Source organism: Mytilus edulis, chromosome 6, assembly GCF_963676685.1.
Source record: "Mytilus edulis chromosome 6, xbMytEdul2.2, whole genome shotgun sequence".
Lineage (NCBI taxonomy): Eukaryota > Metazoa > Mollusca > Bivalvia > Mytilida > Mytilidae > Mytilus > Mytilus edulis.
Genome location: NC_092349.1, coordinates 27,362,680 through 27,387,045, shown reverse-complemented (window position 1 = coordinate 27,387,045; position 24,366 = coordinate 27,362,680). Strand labels below are relative to the sequence as shown.

Below are 24,366 nucleotides of genomic sequence, written 5' to 3'. Positions count from 1 at the left end.
TTGTGTGAAAATACATTGTATGTCAATGTTTAACCTCAGAGCAATTAATATGCATGCAAGTGGTCGGGGGAAAAGTACTATTGAAGTTTCGCAGAAATTGGGTGTGTGACAAGGTAATGCTAAAACCAACTTCTCTTGATATTCTGCTTTCCGTGGGCGAATCATCAGTGATGTTATTAGACTTGCACCAGAAGGCAAAATTGGTGCGTCTTTAAATTAAATTGATTGATTGAGTGTTGGTTGCTTAAAGTCCAGTGGCAAATATTTCATGCATGTTCAGGACGAGAACAAGCTAACAATAAAAACAGTAGGTAGGTTTTGTCATAATAGAGGCCATTCGGGATGATGATCGGGAAAATTTAGACTGCCACTGGAAAATGATGGGATTTTAGATTGGGACAGAAATTTTCCATTGCAACATGCCACCTACGGACCCCTTAAAGAGTTGATGCAAAGGTTTTTAATGTGCAAATGTGACACTCCCTTTACACGAGGCAGCGGATTTAACGTCCCCATTCTGACCGGACGTGACTGCGAACTTGATACATCCCGCACAGCCAAACGGACGCTAAACTTCGTTTTACTGCCGGTCGGGGGAAGACCAAGTGACCTTATTTCGTTTCCCCAGTCACCATTGGGGAACTTTAAATTAGAAACAACAGAAATCCATATATGTGATCAAACTGATAGACATGTAACCTCACAACCTGACACTTTTATACGATCTCGCGCTCAGTTTCTTCCTTGTAGTTTGGATATGAAAACAGGGTTTTTGTGTAAAAACAGAAAACTACGCAAAACTGAGTCCTCTAAACGTGATAACAGTCTTTAAAGTTGTGCTTATTAATGTGAGTAATCGTTTATCCATGCATAACCAAGTACTTAATGAAGTCAACACCTGTGCAATTAAGTAAAACAGTCACTGAAAAAATAGAATTTGAACTTGCTGTCAGTTCATTAATAACGATTGTTAGTGATGTGATTTGTTTTTCCATAAGAAAAAGCCTTTCTCATGTAGCACATCCTCTATATATACCGATCAATTTTACCCAAGATTGTCTCTGATGCTTACCAAACTGCCAAACTCTAGAACTAACTAGATATTGTGACACCTTGCAATTCAGACACAGTGGGGCCAAGGGATATGAATTTTAGAGTTTAGCTCTGAACTCAATTTAGGGGATGCCATATCTGCTGCAGGAAAATTGAAGTCTATATTAAGATTTTCAGAATTACACCAAGGTGTGTCTGAAAATATCAAGGATACATTAAAAGAAAAAGATTACTTCATCCTGCCACCAGTGGTCTTATGAGCTATGTCCTCGTTTTGGTATTTCTATGGAAATGATGCCCGCATAGCTTGTTAATAGATATAGGAAGAAGTGGTATGAGTGCCAATGATACAACACACCATCCAAGTCACAATTTATAAAAGTAAACCATTATAGGTCACGGTCTGGTCTTCAACACAGAGCCTAGGCTCAAAAGTTCATTTGATAGTTAATCGATGAAAAATAACACAAAGGTGCTTCTGAACCGTATATTGTCCCTAAAGATAACAAAAATTCGTAAATGTATGGCTATTACAAAATCAATCGTTTCTGTAGCAATTTCGCCCCTTTACATTTGGGACTGGCAGTGCAGATACATCATGCATATGCATATGGGAATATGGGTCACGAACATTGATCGAAACTTTGTACTCACATTTCCTTTGTGTTTCCTATGCAAAGGGAAGACTATATCTGACGAGTTTGACCAAATCATGACGGTATTTACGCTCCAGATAGCATTTGTACTTAAAAAAAACTGTGTTTGCTTTGAACAAACTCTGTCCTGCGCCGAACTTGTTCTTATAAAAAAGGGAAGTGTCTTGTAATGCTAATACACGTACTGAATCCGCATATGATGACTAAGAGATTGATTCATGTCCCTATTTTATGAATACTTGAGCTATTGTGTGTCGCTTTTAAAAGTAATATAAGGATCATGACTGAATTTGAATTACAACATTAGAAAATTGGCATTGCATTGTATAATTTTTCATCCTTCCCTTAAAAAATCAATGAGTTAACTTTTTTACCAGGATTATCCTACTAAAAAAATGTTCATGCACCAAACTGACTTTGTTTTACACTCAATTTTTTTTTAAACCTCGCATTCGCCTCGGGTGACTATAGTATATTTTGTGTTATTACTGCTCTGTCCAGACTTTGCAAATACACAATATGTATTTATCTATAACTAGATACTAATTTTCACAAAATACACAACCTTTAAGATGCAAAATTAAAAACACTGTTTCAGCGCTTGAATTTTGTTTTTTTCAAAGATAGAAAAAATATTGAAATAATTTGATAAACTGGTGTTTTATACTTTAGAAAATAATTCTGTAATATACTATAGGGAAATACTAAACACAATATGAAAGTTTATGGATGTGAAAAGGTCAACGCCACTTCTTTTTTTGCTATGTCTTAAATGGAAAAAAATCAGAAGGTTCCAAATCAACGCCATTTTGTAATGGCAGCTCTTCATATAATTAGTCAAACTTGTCGTTTTAACATCGTTTATAGCATATGCTTATGATTGAATCGTTTTTGTAGCATTCTATTGAATAAATATCAGAATATTTCTCCTTTTTGTTCTTGTGTTTGAAATATTGATATTTTTAGGTCTGACCTTTGACCTCAATTTCACAAAATTGTGACCACTCTGGATTTTTACGACCCAACTTTTCTTATTGTACACGTTGTCCTCTTTCCATTGATATATAATTTAGGTGTGTGTTCTTCCGGACCATTAAAGTTTTAAAAAATGAACTCTGGTTGCAGTACTATATATTTCTGTGTCATATACAGTCACTGACATGATATCACTTTTCCTCATGAATATTTAAATAGAAATTGCCGAAATTTTAATTGATTATTCATACGACCTATTCAACCTGTTCATGTTTTCAATGAATACAACTACTTAAACTTATTTCTTTTGCAATTTATATAAAAAAAAAAACATATTTCACTTATTAATATTTTTGGTCTGCAAACTATAAATCATTATGTTTTATGCTTATTGTTGATAATTTGGTTCATTTTCCAATAAATTTGTTTACCATCAATTGCAAACTTCGACAGGTAATGTACATTTCATCATGTTGCTTATTTCTCCAAATGCATAATATGAGGCCTTTTTATAAAAGGGGGAAGTTTCCCAATCATTAAATCAAATGATAAAATTAACACATTAAACAACAATTGAAAATGTTTTTTTTAAGTATGTAGTATCAAGTCAATGCACTATTATTGTCTAAATATCTCTTCAGTATATAGTTTTTGCATATACATATTAGGGGGGATAGGACCTTTATCGGGACTACTGGATCGGGTGTTTTTAAGCTCGGGATTTCTGGATTGACCCTTTCGGGATCCGGGAATTCTTTTTTTTGGAATTTCAGGACGTCAGGATTTACTTTATTTAAATTTGAAACCTCAGGATTTCGTGTTTTTAAGCCCGGGATTTAGGGATCAGGACCCCTCCTATCCCCCCTCACATATGTTATCACCTTGACTTCCAACAATATTTCTTGTCACACTCTCCTCAGGACTTCACAGTCATAATGACTTCATATATGATTACCACCTTAACAGGGGTGAGTTGTAACATGTCAAAGCCTTTGGAATATGTCATACAACTGCACTGATACTTTGAGTTATCAGAGTACATGTATATACTATCTTGTGTAATTAATTAATGTTGTTTTTTTCTGATTTACAGTGTGACCGTTTAACTGGAGGTTTACAGAAGATCTTTGAGGCCAGTGAACAGTTAACTGTATTGAATGACAGATTGGCTGTACAAAAAGTAGCCGTCGCAGAATCTACAGAAGCTTGTGAGAAAATGTTAGGGGAAATCTCGTCTGGTACAGTAATGGCCACAGAAAAGAAAAAAATGGCAGAGGAAAAAGCGACAGAAATAGCTGAACAGAGTAAAGTCATTGCAGTAGAAAAGGTATGATGGTGTGAATTATACAGTTGATGTGAGTTATTAGAAGTTTTAAAGAGATATCTCAACATGCTTGTAAATAAAATGAAAATCATGAGCTCACAAAGAGGGATAATAAAGACCAGACTTTCCAAATGTCATCTAAAGAATGTTGAATATTTGGTCAGACTAACTTCAATGATTCATCTGACTGACAAAAAGTTAGCCTGACCAAAAACATCAGATGGCAATTTGTTATTTGTATTCCTCTCAATTTATGCATTGCAGCTTTATATGAATAGATCCAACATCCTTATTTGTAACAATAAAATTTATGAAAAACAAATATGTCAGACATTTACCAACATCAACCAATGAATCCATGTTACACTTTTTGTAATTTTTTATTGTAGAAAGATGCTGAGGATTCCTTAGCAGAAGCTTTACCAGCATTGGAGGCAGCTAGAATAGCTTTGGAAGATCTGGATAAGGGGGATGTCACTGAAATCAGGTCAGTACAATATAACTACCGTGCTATACCATGAGGAGGGGAATGATATCCCTGTAAGAATGTGGGATATAGGTATCTAAGGAAGGGAACAGAAAAAGTGGGATTTTTAAACTTGTACATGAAATAAGTCCGAAGCCACGAATAGGGTTTTATGATAGCATCAGGGCTCTTTGCTATAAAACTTGGGTTGTTCAGTATACAGTAAAATCTATTTAAACCCAACATCATCAGCACTGTAGAATTTGTTCAGCTTTGACAGATTTGACAGTTGATCATAAAATTGAGGACAACCATCTGATTATTCATGATATTGTGTTTCCAGCAGTGAAAAGTAAAATCACTAAAACACTGAATTGTGAGGAAAATTCAAAACAGAAAGTCCTTAATCAAATGGCAAAATCAAAAGCTCAATCACATCAAATGTATTGATAACAAATGTCATAGTCCCGACTTTGTACAGGCATATGTATGAAATGATGGATTAAAACTGGTTTTATAGCTAGCTAAACCTCTCACTTGTATGGCAGTCACCAAAAATTCCCTTACATTGACAATGATGTGTGAACAATACAAACACACAGTATATTGTATAGCAATGTTATATGATTGTAGATCATTTGCCAAACCACCAGCTGAGGTACAGCGTGTATGTGAATGTATTGTAATATTCAAGGGAATAAAAGAAGTATCATGGAAATCTGCAAAGGCCATGATGTCCGAGGCTAACTTCCTTAAATCTCTAACGGAGATGGACGTAGACGGCATTAGCCAAAGACAAACTAATGCTGTAAAAGGTATACTGCTGTCATATATTTATTTGTTATCATTTGTAAACTTGACTGAACATTAAATATTTGTCCAACTAATTCCAAAGTCTACAACAGGAGTAGCTAGTTGTATTTATATCAAGCACTTGACTCCAATTGCTTGAAACACTTAAACTACTAACAGAAAATTCCCATGTATAAAGTTTTACCTGTTTTTGTTTAATAAGATATCCAAACAGATATATCTTTAAAAACATGTGTACCATAATAAGAAAAAAATAATAAATAATGCCTGATGGCGTCACATATAAAGCACACATCTTTTTGTAGATCATTGAAAAAGAAAAAAAGTTTGTCTTTATATCGTCCTAAAATGTTTAGAGAATCATATTCTACCATGATAACAATGAATGTTGTTCCCTATGGAATGAAATAACTTAAATGACAGAAGAAACCTGATTGAGTATAAGCATACTGCATTTAGCCGAGCAAAAAAATTAGTAATTTCTGGCAATTCACAATGTCCATATAGCAATTTAATTAAGTTTGTAATGATATTGAATAAAAAAAAAATTGTAAAATTTTTAGGTTTACACCCCAAAAATATTTTTTATTTTAGCCATGTTGTCTGATAAATCATGTGCCATGAGTGTAGAAGTAATGAAGAACATCAGTAAAGCCGGAACTGGACTGCTGAAGTTTGTAGAAGCCGTGATGGGATACTGTGTGGTAGCCAGAGAAATCAAACCCAAGAGAGACAAGGTCAGTAATCTTACGATGTAACTACATCCACCAAAGTTTTCACAAACCTAATGGATGTTCATGTGGCTCCCACAGGGTACCCCCCTCAGGTCGCAAGGTCGCTTTTAAATTCGTTGAGAGGTCGTTTTTAAGGGAAATGTACAGGCCACAGGTCATTTTTCCCAACACAGAGGACTGAAGTCGGTCGGAGTTCTTTTTATCCAAATTTTACAGGTCGCAGGTCGTCTTTAGAAGGCCCTTAGGTTGGAATTCACCTCTAAAAAGCCCAGAGGTTGGAGGTTGTTTTTGACCCTGCGGGAGCCTCGTTCATGTACACGATTTTGATCTTGAAAAAGGCTCTATAATATGATTTATGAAATTCTAAAAGAAGAAAATGTTTTCTGATTTCGACTTTTCCCAAGGGAGACTAACATAGTTAGCTAATAAAAATCACTATTTCTCACAATTAATTGATTAGCCATCAAGATTTTCAAAATTCTTATTTGTTACTGGTCAAAATCTATTTTGAAATCTTACATTGGATTCTCTATTCAAATTGCCTCCATCGACACATTTTCAATTTTGATGGAAAATCACTAAAACTAAGCTCAAATTGGCACTTATTTAATATCTTCCCAGGCCTAGAAGGCATAAAACTTTGCTCTGGCTCAAAAATATTGCTCGAAACATGAAATCCAGCAATTTGATTGGTTGATTTTCGAGTCTGAGTACAAAAATCATGCTCGAAAGTTTTATGACCGTGAGGCCTGGTGTATAACATGAATAAAATGGAACATATGAATATGTGAGTATTTGATATAAAATCAAATCAAAAATTTTAAAAAGCATTCGCTATCCTCTTATTCGTTGTTTTCAGGTAGCAAAATTGGAGAGAAGTTTCCATCAAGCCAAGAGAGATTTAGAGAAAATAACAAATGAAGTGGGTTCATTAGAAAAGCAGTTGAACGACCTAGGAAAGAAATATGAGGAAGCCATGGCTGAGAAGCAGAAACTACAAGAGGAAACAGAAATCATGGAACGAAGATTGATTGCTGCAGATAAACTTATATCTGGTTTGAGTTCAGAAAATGTCAGGTAAGGTTCTTCAATAAAGAATAGGGTAAGCTTCTTCACTAAAGAATAATGTAAACTTCTTAAGTAAAGAATAGGGTAAACTTCTTCAGTTAAGAATAAGGTAAACTTTTTCAGTCACAAAAAAGGTAAAGGAGTAAGTCTGGTAACTCCAGTAAGGGTTGATTTTGGTCTCAAATTTTATCTAACGAAAGGTTTTGGACTCTTTTTAAACACTTAAGTGTCTATTTCAATTGATTCAATTTCGGTTATGTGAAAGATTTTGACTAATTTAGTCATTAAAAACACTCCGATTCAAGCTTCATGCATCCACTTTCATTTCTGACAGAAACAGTCTAAAATTTAACTAAAATGCTTAAATTGAGAAGATTTCAGTAATTTAGCATGACTTAATGATGCTAATACCAGATATATGTGCATTGTTTTGTAAAAAACGGCCCATATTTATGTAGCATGAAGCATTCTACTTTCCAGTAAATAGCTAAAAGATTACATTTTCACCATTTTGTAAAACTGCTTTATTTTGGGGCCAAAAAGGGGTCTTACTGAACCTACTCCTTTCTTCGATAAAGAATAAGGATAAGATAAGATAAATACTGAACTCCAGGGTAAATTTCTCCAATAAAGACTAAGTGTACGATAAGATAAATACTGAACTCCAGGGTAAATTTCTCCAATAAAGACTAAGGCTAAGATAAGATAAATACTGAACTCCATAGTAAATTTCTCCAATAAAGACTAAGGATAAGATAAGATAAATACTGAACTCCAGGGTAAATTTAGAAAGGGGAATTCCATAAAAACTAACAAAATCTAATTTTATCAATCAACAGTACAAATGAAAAACAGCTGTCATATTCCTGACTGAGTAGAAAGATTGATAGGTTAAACCTGGTTTTGTAGCCAACTAAACCTCCCACTTAAAAATTAAAGCAGTTATATTTATGTAATAACTTGCATTTCAGGTGGACTGTTGACTTGGAGGAATTAAAAAAGAAGCGAGTTAAACTATTGGGTGATTGTCTTGTAAGTTCTGCCTTCCTTAGTTATGTTGGAGCATTCAGCTGGGAGTTCCGTATGGATATGGTGTTTAAAGACTGGGTAACAGACTTAAGAAGCAGAGATGTGCCAATGAGTGACCCATTTAAGCTGGAGGACCTTCTTACTAATGATGTAGAAATTAGCAAGTAAGTAATTGTTCAAGTAGCATATTTATAATAGGAAGGGCCATATGTTTTGGGGTTTGTAGGTTCTATGTACCGTTAAATTTTTGGATCAAGGATCAATGAAGTTGTAGTCTCATAAAATGAATTATAACATGTGTGCTCTCTTTCAAACTGTAAGACATTTTATTCCTATTTTCCAATTTTTTAAGTGGGACGTGTGCTTAGCATGACAACACATGCATTGTTCTGTATATTTCAGATGGACATCTGAGGGATTACCACCAGATGAACTGTCCATACAGAATGGTATATTAACAACACAAGCCAGCAGATTCCCTATGTGTATTGATCCCCAACAGCAAGCTCTCAACTGGATCAAAAAGAAAGAAGAAGCTAACAACCTTAAGGTAACAGTTCATTCATGTAAAAGATTCAGTATCTGAAATTGAATTATAAGGCTAGGGTTTTGGCGAGATCTCACCAAAAAATTCATGTATAGCTATACTTCTTATGTCATACTGTAATTTCAGGAAATTTTATGATTTTTTTGTTTTATTGATTTTGACAACATTATTTGTGTGTAGCTTTTCATGAAATTGTAAACAACAAAAACATTAGAATTTACAGTGTACATATCTTAACCATACTTTTATATATATTTTTTTGGTTACCAGATCTTCTGAAAGATTCTGATTTTACCCCTAATGGGGTCTTGACAAAATAAAAGTTTGAAGTTTCTAGATTTTCTCATACATGTATTGAAGACATTTATATGTATCCACACTTGTACATTGAACTCTTTCTTCCTGCTTTCAGATTTGTACTTTTAACGACAGTGATTTCCTGAAGCAGTTAGAGCTGGCCATTAAGTATGGATTTCCTTTCCTGTTTAAAGATGTAGATGAGTACATTGATCCCGTTATAGATAATGTACTGGAAAAAAATATTAAAGGTAAATATATATGTCCAAATATGGATATAGTTGTGTTAATATTAAAATCGATATTGACCCTTAAACTTATCAGATATATAGATCAAGTGGTAAAAACTTTTAAATGTTTATATATGAGTATCATGTGCTTTAAAACTGAACGAAAAGGAAAATATCAAAGTCACACATTCATAAGTTACATCCAATTTCTTGTCTAATGGGTTATTTTTAAACGTTTAAAAAAAGTTCTTTAAAACACAGTTACGGATGTTCACTGCAGTTATTCATAATAACAGCATTGTCATAAATATACAGATATTTTGTAATGCTTGAAAATTATGAAATATGATGCTTGCTTGTTAAAGAGATGCATTTGAAATATTGGTATGTCCAAAAACTAACCTGGCTTAATCACTTTATCAGGAAAGTTGAAACCCTAAAAATTAATACATAGATACTTTAACATGTGTAAAGGGACCTTAAAGACAAAGCTAATGTCAACTTTGTCTGGGGAGGTTTGGACCTCAATTGTAATAGTTACTAAATTTAGGAATGCAGAAAAACAAATTTTGAAATATTAAACTAAGCAATTTTTGTCAATGCTTATTCTAGGAAAAGTTAAAAAAAAAAAAATGCTTAAATATTTTAAACATATGATGCATAAATATATGTAAAAATAACCAAACAGTAAAAATATGAAAAATATTGTAAATATTCTTCATTTATGGAACAGTGATGTTTTTGATTGGAAGGAAATGATAACATGTACTATAAATTGAGACATATTATTTCCATTATCTTTTTGAAGTTAAGAAAGGTAAGATTGGTGTCACAAAGTCCAAATGTTTACAAATCCACTTTTAGTATATACCAATACTAGTCCATTGTTTTCACATCAAATCCACTTTATGTTTATACCAGTACATACATTTCTGTCTTTTATTTCAGAGGGTATTCACACCTTGATGGAGTTATTTTATATTTTGTACTTTAATTTATTTTTTTCGTTTAAGTCATTCCATGTTTTGTTGGTTATTCTTTTTTGGAAATAATTTTAACAAGTGTAAGTTTAGAAAAAAAAAACCCCAGAAATGCTCAAAAGTAATCTCATTATGAAAATGTTTGGTATATTTGTTCTGCAAGAAACTTTTCAGACAAGAAGTTTGAATGCAAATATTAAACTGATATTTTTGTCCTTTGATAGAAGAAAAAAAGATTTGAAGATATATAATCATGATAATACTGAATTTAAAAAAAAAATTGGAATTTATAAGATTCTATGAAATAAAAACTTGCACTTGAAAAATTATTTTCTATTTTGAAAGAACCTATTGTTTTCTTTCCAATCTGCATGAATAAGCTTTGAATATGCATGAATTGTGTATCGATAAGAACTACATGTCAATGAAACATGAATAGATCATACATTAATTATATGAAGTCTAATTTTCTTTATTGCTATGGATCATTTACTTAAGATGCTTATTATCTAACATATAATTTTCATTCTTTAAAGTTTCAAAATAAGACAACTTTATTACAGAAAAAAAGTTATTTCTTAAGTTGAAAATTGAAAAAATAGTTAAACAAAAGAGAAAAAAAACTTGATGGTTACATTATAGATGGAGAAAGTTTCCCTAACATATATTCAAAGGACCTCTGTAAAATACCCTTGTAGAAAATCAATCTCTCAAAAAATTTCTAATCAGAGTTGTCTTTCTTCCAACTGTCATTTTATAATATTTTTTTATTCCTTATAAGAATAGATGTACATTAGTTTAAAGTTCAGTTCCAGAGACATCTAGTGTTTACTAGTTAACACCTTATTAACCTATCGATAGTGATCATCAAAATTTGGTGACAAACCTAAAGTTACTCTGAAATAGCTTGTCATCATATTATATGTTAAAATTTTATAATAATATTGTCTTTTTTATTGCAGGAGGTCAAGGCAAAGAATTTGTGATCCTTGGAGATAAAGAAGTAGACTATGATCCTAACTTCAGGCTGTATCTGAACACCAAACTGGCTAATCCTAAATATACACCAAATGTGTTTGGTAAATCTATGGTCATCAACTATACTGTCACATTGAAGGTATGTTTCTAAGGGAGGTAACTTCTGACTGTATCTAAACACTAAACTGGCCAATCCTAAATATACACCGAATGTGTTTCTAAGGGAGATAATTTCTGTTTGTATCTAAACAATAAACTGGCCAATCCTAAATATACACCAAATGTGTTTCTAAGGGAGATAACTTCTGTTTGTATCTAAACACTAAACTGGCCAATCCTAAATATACACCGAATGTGTTTCTAAGGGAGATAACTTCCATGGGCTATATTTTTTCAAATTTCAATTTCAAATTTAGCATGTTGATACAATGTACTAATTTTGATGTCATATTAAGAACCCAGCTTTGTAAAATTTTCAACATAAAGACCTATTTTCCTATATAGTTATTGTAATAGCTATGATACGTTGTGATAATGACCATTGAATTCTAATTTTGAAATTAAACTTTTATTTTGAACTAAAGAGAACTGTGATGTAATTAACTATAAAATATTGATTTACAGAATGCTATTTTCATGATTTTAGGAATTTGATAATTATATAGTTGTCACATTTCAGGGACTTGAAGATCAATTGTTGAGTGTTATTGTGAAATTTGAAAGACGAGAGTTGGAGGAACAAAGAGAACGTCTCATTCAGGAAACCAGCGATAATAAAAAATTACTGAAGGATTTAGAAGATGCTTTGTTGAGAGAATTAGCACAGTCTCAAGGCAACATGTTGGACAACTCAGAACTGATTCAGACTCTAGAAGAGACTAAAACTAAGGCTACAGAGGTAAGGCCAAATAAAAAAATGTGTGATTCCTATTTCCCTAACTGCTTTATATTTAAGCTTAGAAATGGCCTACCTAATAGTATTTTGTCATTTTCAATCAGCACTGTTTAAGTCAGAATTTCTCTCCATAAAAATGTAAAAAAAAAGTTGTAAAAATTAAAATAACTTTTTACTACCTACCCTATTTTTTTCAAATATGTAATAGGAAACTTAATTGCACATAGGAAAATTCCATTTAAAATGGCTGTATTAGTAGAAAAAAAACTAATAAAGAAGAAATAGTAATTTAAAATCGAGATCCTCACAATATTGATTGATTAATTGTTGGTTGCTTAACATCCAGTGGAATATATTTCATGCATGTTCAGGACAACCACAATATTGAAGATTATGACTAGCTTTTATATAATTGTGAACATTCACAGTTTTTTGTGGATTTTTTATATCTTTCAAAGGCATACACAGACGATTAAGATTGATGTTGCTTTCTTTTTTAGGTTTCAGAAAAATTAAAACTTGGAGCGAAGACAGCTTTGGACATTGACAAACTTCGTGATGGTTATCGTCCAGCTGCTAGGAGAGGAGCCATCTTGTTTTTCATCCTGGCGGAGATGTCCTCTATAAACACTATGTACCAATATTCTCTCTCATCTTATTTGGAAGTGTTCCAATTCTCACTGAAGAAATCATTACCGGACGCCATGTTACAGAAACGTTTACGTAACATCATGGACACACTAACACATAACATGTATAACTATGGATGTACTGGTATTTTTGAGAAACACAAGCTACTTTTCTCCTTCCAAATTGCCATCAAGTTGGAGCAGGATCAGGGAAATGTCACACAGGAGGAACTCGACTTCTTTATAAAGGTTCGTTTTAGAAAAGTTGTCTCCCATTTGAGATCAGTTTCACATCGTAGCTTTCCCATATATATTCAAATCACAAACTGCCTCATTATGTTACTGTAATAAAGTTTACATTAAAGTTATTTGAGTAAGAGTTATTTTGATATGCCGTCATATTAGATTTTAATGTAGACAAATCCCTTCATTCTTATTTATATAACCAATACAAAATATTTGTAAAATCAATTATGAATTAAACCTAATATATTTTTACATATTTCAGGGTAACATTGCTCTAGAGAAGAGTAAAAGGAAGAAGCCATTTACCTGGTTCCCAGAAGAAGGTTGGGAAGACTGTATCAGGCTAGTGGAGGTTTTACCTGACAGGTTTGGATCACTGCTAGAAGATATAGAAAGGAATGAAAAATTATGGAAAAAGGTAAGAAACACACGGAAAATAATTAATCCTTAGTGATCAAAATATGTAAAATTGAAATGGAAAAAATGCTCAATAACAAATAAAATTCTGAATTTGTTAAAACAACTAGTAAAATAACCATGATGATTTAATACTTTCTCAAACTGCACTCCTGGTTGACAATGGAATAAAGTTATTAAACTTAAAATTAGGAATTAGTTGAAAGATTGAAGAAAAGTGCATTAATTCATTCATCATTCACTTTTTTCAAAGTTTTTTGTATTTTCTATCTTTTAGCCCTACATTTTTTCATGGGAGATTTTAAATGAATAAAATGTTTTCTATTGACAGTGGTTTGACCATGATACACCCGAGTCCCAAAAATACCCACTGAAGTATGAGGACTCCCTCACTCATTTCCAGAGACTTGTACTCCTAAGATGTTTCAGAATTGACCGTATTTACAGAGCTGTAGAGGAGTATGTCACTAAATCTATGGGAGAGAAATATGTCACACCCCCAATCATTAGTTTTGAGACAGTCTTTGAACAGAGTATGCCGACATCACCAATCGTGTTTATATTGAGTCCTGGTTCCGATCCTGCAAGTGACTTGGTCAAACTGGCCGAAAGAATTGAATTTGGATCTAACAAATTGAAGTTTTTGTCTATGGGACAAGGTCAAGAAAAGGTAAAACACTTTTGACCAACAACCTGTAAAATTACTATAGGGCCTGTAAATACTTCTACAGGCCAATACTGCAGATTCATTATCATTCAATGGATAGCAATTTCGTGGGTACCAGAGAACCACGAATTTTAGTGTTCAACAAATAACAAATTTTCTTAAGGAATGTATGCATACTGTGCAAAACATCAAAATTAAAAAAGGGTATTTGTAAAAGGTAAAATGATAATGTAAACATAAAATCAAATGGAAATTATCTAAACCACATGGCTAAATAAGTAGAAACCTTTATAACAATTTATATGAATAATTTGAAAAATTTTGATTATCTTTATAATTTTATAATTTAAGCTTGCACTACAATACCTAGAAACAGCTGTTGCTAGAGGACAGTGGTTGATGTTACAGAACTGTCACTTGTTGGTGAAATGGTTAAGGGATTTGGAGAAACAACTTGAGAAACTGACCAAACCTCATCCAGACTTCAGACTTTGGTTGACCACAGAACCAACACCAAGCTTCCCTATAGGAATCCTCCAAAGATCACTGAAGGTAAGGTTTATAACAAAGAGGAGTAAACAAACAATACCAAGACTATATGTATACCTTACTATTAAACAACAACACATACCCCTATAGGAGTGTTACAGATAACACCCAGGATGTGAACTATACATAGGGGGAGAAAGCAAACACACCCAAACCTCATACAATGTTGACATTGCTGATTTGTAACATGCACTGAGTGCAATAAGGAGTTGTGTATTTTTTGTGGATATGTCAGACTCAAACTTCCTGTTTTTCAATAATCCGAAAAAAAAGAGTTGGGTTATGCTAAGAAAGTTCATTCTTATTTTGTCTTGTACAGAATTTTCCCAATTTTTAACCGGATTTTTGTGACAAAAATGTCTGTTATTGATTTGGGGATGTACGGCGGGCGGGCGGCAATCAAATGTTGTCCGTGCATTAACTCATGAACCGTTGAACCAAAGCTTTTAAAATTTTAATATGTTGTTACTGACAACTAAATGAAGGTCAAGTTCAATAATGGTGATTTTGACTTTTACCGTTCAGGAGTTATGGTTCTTGAAAGAATGAAAAATGGTTTTTCCAGTCGTGTCCGTGCATTTACGCATGAACTGTTTTACCAAAGCTTTCCAAATTTTAATATGTTGTTACTGATGACAAAATGGAGGTCAAGTTCAATAATGACGATTTTGACTTTTACCGTTCAGGAGTTATGGTTCTTGAAAGATTGAAAAATGGAGTTTCCAGTCGTGTCCGTGTATTTACACATGAACTGTTCTACCAAAGCTTCCCAAATTTTAATATGTTGTTACTGATGACAAAATGGAGGTCAAGTTCAATAATGACGATTTTGACTTTTACCGTTCAGGAGTTATGGTTCTTGAAAGATTGAAAAATGGTGTTTCCAGTCGTGTCCTTGCATTTTCTCATGAACCATTCAACCAAAGCTTTTTAAATTTTTATATGTTGTTACTGATGACAAAATAGAGGTCAAGTTTAATAATGACGATTTTGACTTTTACCGTTCAGGAGTTATGGTTCTTGAAAGAACCTAAAATGGCTTTTCCATTCACTTTATTGCATTTACTCATGAACCATTCAATCTAAGCTTTTCAAATTTTAATATGTTGATACTGATGACAAAATGGAGGTCAAATTTGATATTGACGATTTTCACTTTCACCATTCATCAGTAATGGTTCTTGTGATATTGCCAGGACACAAATAAATGTTAATAAATCCGGTTTGCTGTCATTGTGACAGCCTCTTGTTTTTTCTAATTTGCAGATGATCATAAATAAAGAATATTATTTATTATAGGTTGTGACAGAACCACCTAATGGTTTGAAGTTAAACCTGAGAGGAACATACCACAAGATATCAGCTACCGCCCTATCAGAATGTCCACATCCAGCCTTCCCAGCACTGGTATTTGTACTGGGATTCTTCCACGCTGTCGTCCAGGAGAGGAGGAAGTATGGAAAGATTGGATGGAACATTGGTTATGACTTCAATGAATCTGACCACCGTGTCTGTATGCAGATTCTCAACACTTATCTGACCAAGGCTCACGAACAGGCTGAAGTCAAGATACCATGGAACAGCTTGAAATATCTTATAGGAGAGGTAAGGAATAGCAACAAATAACTCATGGGGAGAGGGGGTAGAAGGAACAGCTTGAAATATTTTATAGGAGAAGTGAGGAATAGCACAGAATAACTCAGGGGGAGGGGGAAAGAAGGAACAGGTTGACATACCTCATAGGAGAAGTGAGGAATAGCACAGAATAACTCATGGGGAGGGGAAAGAAGGAACAGGTTGACATACCTCATAGGAGATGTAAAGACTCCAAGAATAAATGTCTATGCCATTACTATTGTTCTCAAAATTTTAGTTATCAATCTGATAGAAAATACTGAATATTCTAAGTATATTTTTATGTGCTTTCATCGGTCAAGAATTTTAGAGCTCCAAATTTCTGTTTCTATAAACTTTAAAATAGTTAGAATTTTAAGTAATTATTAGGTTTAAAAAAATATATAAGGGCCAGCTGTAGTCCAACTCTAGGTGCAGGATTTTCTGGCTTCGTTGAAGACCAATTGGTGGCCTTCAACTGTTGTCTGCTATTTTGTCTGATTGTTCTCTATTTTACACATTCCCCATTTTCATTCTCAATTTTCTTTATCACAAAAGCTCATTCATGTATATTTATATTTTTGTTGTAGGTAATGTATGGAGGTCGAGCTATTGATGATTTTGACAGACGTGTATTGAGGACCTATATGGATGAGTACATGGGAGACTTTATATTTGATACGTTCCAACCGTTCCATTTCTACGTCAATGAGAATGTAGATTACAGGATACCAGAAGATGGTCCTAGGGATAATTATGTTGGTGAGTATAGACAACCCAGTGGCTGATCCAGGGGCGGGGTTCTGGGGGTTGGAACCCAACCCTTTTTTTTTGGAGTTGCATTCATTCCTTAAATAACTTGTTAGTGCCACAACAAATAACAAACATATAATGATAAAATATAATATGATTTTTTTTTCAGACTTCATTGAAGGACTGCCCCATGCTAACACACCAGAAGTATTTGGTCTCCATCCTAATGGAAATAATAAAATATAATATGATTTTTTCAGACTTCATTGAAGGACTACCCCATGCTAACACACCAGAAGTATTTGGTCTCCATCCTAATGGAAATAATAAAATATAATATGATTTTTTCAGACTTCATTGAAGGACTGCCCCATGCTAAAACCCCAGAAGTATTTGGTCTAGATCTCCATCCTAATGGAAATAATAAAATATAATATGATTTTTTCAGACTTCATTGAAGGACTACCCCATGCTAACACACCAGAAGTATTTGGTCTCCATCCTAATGCTGAGATTGGTTACTACACTCAGGCTGCTAGAGACATGTGGATGAACTTGATAGAACTACAACCACAAACAGGTTTGTTAAAGTCAATATACTTATTATATATATATATTATTATACTGTAAACTACACATTTTTGTGTAGGGGCTAGCTAAAACATGACTCCAGGTGCAGGATTTTCTTACTGTATTGAAGACCAATTGCTGGCCTTCGGATGTTTTTCTGCTCTTTGGTTGGGTTGTTGTCTATTTGACATATTCCCCATTTCCATTCTCAATTCTAATTTTCTTAGCAATTTATTTTCATGACTTTTGTGAGTAGAAAAATATCCCTCGTTGAGAATATGAAATTTGATTTTTCTTTACTTCACAACTTCAAGTAAATTATGAAAATATAACGCTGTGAAATGTACTAGAAAGGGCTAAATGCAAAATAAAGTATCTGTGAAAATAAGTTGGTTTACAGTCGTTAGATATAAACTGTATATAATATTCCACGGAACTAAATTCCTTTGCTATAGTAACAAGTTCATTAACAAAAATAGGTAATGATTTGACCATTATAATAATAATTCTGCATGTACTCAGGTTTTAGCACATAGATTAACTGCTGAGCCCAGGATAATGTCTATAACAAATGTCACATTTTAGATTTAGACAAAATTTAAATTTGTTTTCATTAGATTTACGTTATATTTGATTTTAATACTAACAGGAGGTGATACTGGTGGAATTAGTAGAGAGGAATTTATTGGCAAGGTTGCACAGGAAGTACTCAACAAGATTCCACAAGAGTTTGAATTGGACAAGATTAAAAAGAAGTATGGCTTAGAGATCTCACCGACCACCGTGGTACTGTTACAGGAACTTGAGAGGTTTAACAACCTACTGAACAGAATGAGGAAGTCACTCAACACTCTACAAAAGGTAGGTGTCAATATAAATACAGTGGCAGATACAGACCCCCCCCCCCCCCCCCCCCCCCCCCCAAATAAAAAGGGGGGTTCCAACCCCCAGAACCCCATCTGGATCCTCCACTGTAAATACCTAGAAATAGGATGTGTTCTCTGAATGTGAAAGAACACTTACAATTCTTATCAAGGCTGCAAGGTGACCTGTTGCATTGCAAAATTACTGCTCCTTTAAACATACCCTTGTAATTCAGTGACAATCCCATTTCCAGTGACTTTTCTTTGTGGCTGGGATTTGCAGAAAAAAACTGTAATTGTTCATTTTTCTTCTTTTCTTCAACATAGATAAGATATTTAACACAATCTCATTTAATTGATAAATATTTGAAGGTCTGTCAATATCTGCAATACCAAAAGTTAGATGGAAACCTGATTGAATCCTTCTCTTTAAACGTAAACATTATTTTCATAAATTATACAAACATCCATTTTATACTTAAGCAAGTTGATTCATGAAAGTCTTGTTATGATATTTTCAAGACATGCCTTATAGCTACTCTGAAAGATTGTAACTATAAGATAAGACATGGGGGTGACCTTTTAAGATATATGACATGGGGCCTCCTTTTTAAAAATAATTATTGAAGCCTGAAATGCTGTAAAAGCTGTTGCATGTCATTAGATTAAAAATTACACTAAAAAATTCTGAAATAAAAAAAAACTTTACTATAATGTACACACAGGTTTAGGTATACACATGAGTACAGGGTAACTGATAATTTATAAAATAAATAGATTTTTTATTCCATTAAGTTTGAACATGTATGTTCATTTTCAAATTAAGGAGATTTTGATATTTGATTGACTATTTTTCAGGCATTGATTGGTGAAGTTGGTATGAGTAGTGAGTTAGATGATGTTTTATTTGTCATGTGACTATTTTTCAGGCCCTGATTGGTGAAGTTGGTATGAGTAGTGAGTTAGATGATGTAGCTAGAGCATTGTTTAATGGTCTCATTCCATTCATTTGGAGAAGACTGGCTCCAGATACACTTAAGTCTCTTGGTAACTGGATGATCCATTTTGAAAGAAGATATAAGCAGTATTACGGCTGGGTAAGTATATAAACCAATGGCTCACATTGTGGTATCCAGTAATCTTTCAATCACAAAATTGAATTAGTTATAGCTTGAAAAAATAGTATTTTTTTACATATTCTGCATAAAAGTCTATAGTTATAGTAAATCTGTGTTTTGATGTCTAGCCTGTAATTGAGTCATGTAATGAGACTAAATTGATCCTGCATTGGTACTATTTGAAGTACATGTATAACATAAAGATAGACTTAAACATTTATCTATGTAAAGATATTCTCCCTAAAACTTGCCATTAGATAAGAACTCTGATTTATTGTGACGTTGAGAGCTATTCAAATGATATATGGGTAATAGGTCAATGAAACAGCAACCCAACAATGTTAAAAACAAATTATATAACTTGTTTTCATACAACATGAAAACTTGTTATAGTACCAAATGGGGTATGTTTCTATCTGTAATACCACAGATTGTATAAAATGGAAGATTTTTCTATAAATATATCACTAATTTTGTAGGTAAATGAAAGTGAACCCCAGGTGATGTGGTTGTCAGGGTTACATATCCCAGAATCCTATTTAACAGCTTTAGTACAGGCCACATGTCGTAAGAATGGGTGGCCACTAGATAAATCTACACTGTACACATCAGTTACACACTGGAAGAAGGCGGAGGATGTCACAGAGAGAGCTCATCAAGGTTAGTATATCTTACTTTATCATACATTTAGTAGTAAATACAGTAGATTTGAATGTTTGATATATAGACTGCTGTTTAATCCATATCGAGCAACTTTGATGCGCACCCTTTATCACACCCCTACTAATTATTTTTTTCATTTTTACAAAAACTCTGTTCTTCTTTTTTAATTTTTTAATTTTTATTATTTATTAAACTTCCAATTTTCAACACAATATACTCAAATATAATCGCAATATATAATATATAAATCTATAGATATTATCTAATCAATACATCTTTTTCTATTAGGAAGCATTTTTTTTATATACAAATATACAAATATAAGATAAAGAGTAAAGCAGTTTGAACACCATAGAGAGAAAGAGAGAGAGAGATAGAAAGAGAAAGATAGAGAGAATAGTTTGTTGTTCTAATTTATGCTTCTTCAGAATTTTTTTTCCTCAAAATGGGTCCTTAGGGAACAGTTATTTGGGTGTGAGGCAATTTATTAAATGATGCCAGTGTTTGGAATGTGACGTCACAAACGTCGAGTTTTCATATTTCTGACACACGAAATGCAACTATAAAAAAGAACTCATTAAATACCATACAAAACACACAAAAATACAATAAACAAAATATTTTTAAAACAAATTGTAAGGTAACCCAGGTGCTTTGGATGAGTATTTGAGCAGTTTTTTTAAAGCTTTTAAAACAAGACAAAAGTAGAACTGACGGTAACCCAGGTGCTAAGGATCAGAAAGCAGTTCATATATAAGTCTCATGTAGAAATATATGATAATGCCCATAAAACATGGCAAAATCTGTATCACATGCCCTATCACCCTCGACCAATATCATCCCTCGGGCCTAAAGGCCCTCTGGCTGATATTGGTATCTCAGGATGATACGGCATAGGATACGGATTTTGCCATGTAGTATACTCTATGTATTACTAAATTGAAATCTTTCCAATAAATTTCCTAAGTCAAAATGCTTATGTTTTTATGTCATAGTAAGAACCAATTGTTTGATGATGTAACTTTTATATTAACCTCAAGTCAACATCTGTAACTCATTTTTATGCCCCACCTACGATAGTAGAGGGGCATTATGTTTTCTGGTCTGTGCCTCCGTTCGTTCGTTCGTTCGTTCGTTCGTTCGTCCGTCTGTGCGTCCGTTCGCCTCAGGTTAAAGTTTTTGGTCAAGGTAGTTTTTGAAGAAGTTGAAGTTCAATCAATTTGAAACTTAGTACACATGTTCCCCATAATATGATCTTTCTAATTTTAATGCTAAAATATAGTTTTTACCCCAATTTCATGGTCCACTGAACAAAGAAAATGATATTGCGAAGTTCAGGTTAAAGTTTTTGGTCAAGGTAGTTTTTGATGAAGTGAAAGTTACATCAACTTGAAACTTAGTACACATGTTCCCTATGATATGATCTTTCTAATTTTAATTCCAAATTTAAGTTTTGACCCCAATTTCACGGTCCACTGAACATAGAAAATGATTGTGCGAGTGGGGCATCCGTGTACTATGGACACATTCTTGTTTTAACTTTATACAAGTACTTGGATGGCTTGTCAACTAAATAATAAAGCATTAGCATGTCTGCTAAACAATGTATTTATATATTTTACTATTTTATAAGGATGATAATGCTAAGCCTTTAAATATGAACCTAAATCAGAGGCAGATTTAGGGGGGCTAGGGGGCCTGTCCCCTGGGCCCCCTTTTTGAGAAAAAAATTTGGTTTATTATATAGAAAATCGCTGAATTGTGACGCAAACAGCTGCCAGTGGGCCCCCATTTATGAAAATATCTAGATCCGCCACTGTAAAATAAGCAGAAAATTGGGAATTTTACTCTGTTTGGGTTGATTTTTCTCTGTATTTTGAAAAACAAATGGTGTACAAATATCATTTGAATATCTTATGTTTAAAGACATATTTGTGTATTTTCATACTGAAACTAATTTGATAACTCCAATTTGTTTTTTAGGTTGCTTTGTGGATGGTTTGTTCTTAGAAGGTGCAGGATGGGACAACGAAAACAGCTGTTTAATAAGACAAAATCCAAAACAATTGATAGAGGAATTACCTGTCTTAAAGATCATACCAATAGAGGCACACAGGCTCAAACTACAGGTAAAATTAGTTCAACTTTGTGAACTTAAAATTTCTATTTAATTTAGGGGAGATCTCATTGAAAGAATATCTATAAAGACAATTGAAATTTGTATATTAATTATGACTTCCTACATTTTTATGCCCCACCTACGATAGTAGAGGGGCATTATGTGTTCTGGTCTGTGCGTCCGTTCGTCCGTTCGTTCGTCCGTTCGTTCGTCCGTCTGTCCCGCTTCAGGTTAAAGTTTTTGGTCGAGGTAGTTTTTGATGAAGTGTAAGTCCAATCGACTTCAAACTTAGTACACATGTTCCTTATGATATGATCTTTCTAATTTAAATGCCAAATTAGAGTTTTGACCCCAATTTTACGGTTCACTGATAGAAAATGATAGTGCAAATTTCAGGTTAAAGTTTTTGGCTTCAGGTTAAAGTTTTTGGTCAAGGTAGTTTTTGATGAAGTTGAAGTCCAATCAACTTGAAACTTAGTATACATGTGCCCTATGATATGATCTTTCTAATTTTAATTCCAAATTTAAGTTTTGACCCCAATTTCACGGTCCACTGAACATAGAAAATGATAGTGCAAATTTCAGGTTAAAGTTTTTGGCTTCAGGTTAAAGTTTTTGGTCAAGGTAGTTTTTGATGAAGTTGAAGTCCAATCAACTTGAAACTTAGTATACATGTGCCCTATGATATGATCTTTCTAATTTAAATGCCAAATTAGAGTTTTGACCCCAATTTTACGGTTCACTGAACATAGAAAATGATAGTGCAAATTTCAGGTTAAAGTTTTTGGTCAAGGTAGTTTTTGATGAAGTTGAAGTCCAATCAACTTGAAACTTAGTATACATGTGCCCTATGATATGATCTTTCTAATTTAAATGCCAAATTAGAGTTTTGACCCCAATTTTACGGTTCACTGAACATAGAAAATGATAGTGCAAATTTCAGGTTAAAGTTTTTGGTCAAGGTAGTTTTTGATAAAGTAGAAGTCCAATCAACTTGAAACTTAGTATACATGTTCCCTTTGATAAGATCATTCTAATTTTAATGCCAAATTAGAGAATTTATTCCAATTTCACAGTCCTTTAAACATAGAAAATGATAGTGTGAGTGGGGCATCCGTGTACTGTGGACACATTCTTGTTCTCATTTATTTAGTTATTTAGTTCTTATTTTAATGTTTTTATTTCAGAATACCTTTAAGACCCCAGTCTATGTGACATCACAGAGAAGGAATGCAATGGGTGTTGGTCTGGTATTTGAAGCTGATCTGGCCACAACAGAACATATAAGTCACTGGACACTGCAAGGAGTGTGTCTTACTCTAAACACAGACTAAATAGACACTTTATAATGCTGCATAATAACAATAAAGAAAGAGAGATATAGCTATTGGACATATTTAATGTTCATTCATTAAGACAATCAACAAGTGCTTTATCATTCTATATATTAAGCTGGACAAATTAAGATGATCAAGTCCATAAACTCAAAATGTTAATGTTACTATTTATGATAAGTGTGTATATTTATTTTTATACATATATTTTGAGCTTTTGTGATATATTTTTAACAGATTTTATACATTTTTACTACATTCTAACTTATTTGCATTTTTTTTTCCTTTTGTTTAGTGAAAGAAGATGAATTTACTGAATTATCCGTCCATATTTATATCTGACAATAGAATAACTTGTTACATATCTATTCAAATATTGTTTAATGTATGATGTATATGTACAGTTTTGTGACAAATACAATATAAACCTGTCATCCGTCCAGAAAAAAACTGATTTCAAGCGAGATAATTTGTGATTTTTTTTATATTTATACTGTTGTTATCTGTTACAATTTACTTTAAAACCAATATTTTAAAGTTGAAGTTAAATAAAAATTAATAATAAAAATATGTGTTTTGTTTATTAGCAGCGCTGATTTAAAAGGTTTTTGATTTTAAGATGTAGTCAGTTTTAAGCTCACCTGGCCCTTTGAGCCAAGTGAGCTTTTCCCATCACTTGGCGTCTGTCGTCGTTAACTTTTACAAAATTCTTCTCCTCTGAAACTACTGGACTAAATTTAACCAAACTTTGCCACAATCTTCACTAGGATATCTAGTTT

General features: G+C 33.1%; 1 protein-coding gene across 5 annotated transcripts in view; it reads left to right on the top strand.

Moving 5' to 3' along the window:
* The window catches only part of LOC139527469 (dynein axonemal heavy chain 10-like), a 109,155-nt gene extending 85,000 nt beyond the window's left edge, over window positions 1-24,155 (top strand). For 3 of the 5 annotated variants that reach the window (XM_071322944.1, XM_071322947.1, XM_071322946.1), the window contains 22 exons: window positions 3,778-4,011; window positions 4,398-4,495; window positions 5,108-5,289; window positions 5,882-6,024; window positions 6,881-7,098; window positions 8,061-8,282; window positions 8,521-8,668; window positions 9,078-9,213; window positions 11,135-11,289; window positions 11,830-12,048; window positions 12,546-12,923; window positions 13,183-13,338; window positions 13,669-14,007; window positions 14,356-14,556; window positions 15,853-16,158; window positions 16,758-16,929; window positions 17,369-17,500; window positions 18,140-18,351; window positions 19,283-19,450; window positions 19,951-20,131; window positions 22,118-22,263; window positions 23,441-24,155. In XM_071322944.1, coding sequence (XP_071179045.1) covers window positions 3,778-4,011; window positions 4,398-4,495; window positions 5,108-5,289; window positions 5,882-6,024; window positions 6,881-7,098; window positions 8,061-8,282; window positions 8,521-8,668; window positions 9,078-9,213; window positions 11,135-11,289; window positions 11,830-12,048; window positions 12,546-12,923; window positions 13,183-13,338; window positions 13,669-14,007; window positions 14,356-14,556; window positions 15,853-16,158; window positions 16,758-16,929; window positions 17,369-17,500; window positions 18,140-18,351; window positions 19,283-19,450; window positions 19,951-20,131; window positions 22,118-22,263; window positions 23,441-23,587 — 4,293 coding nt within the window. In that variant the 3' untranslated portion in view covers window positions 23,588-24,155. Of the gene's footprint in view, window positions 1-3,777; window positions 4,012-4,397; window positions 4,496-5,107; window positions 5,290-5,881; window positions 6,025-6,880; window positions 7,099-8,060; window positions 8,283-8,520; window positions 8,669-9,077; window positions 9,214-11,134; window positions 11,290-11,829; window positions 12,049-12,545; window positions 12,924-13,182; window positions 13,339-13,668; window positions 14,008-14,355; window positions 14,557-15,852; window positions 16,159-16,757; window positions 16,930-17,180; window positions 17,273-17,368; window positions 17,501-18,139; window positions 18,352-19,282; window positions 19,451-19,950; window positions 20,132-22,117; window positions 22,264-23,440 lie in introns of those variants that run through there. The other 2 variants (XM_071322945.1, XM_071322948.1) reach the window with 2 other exon arrangements.
* The last annotated feature ends 211 nt before the right edge of the window (window positions 24,156-24,366 follow it).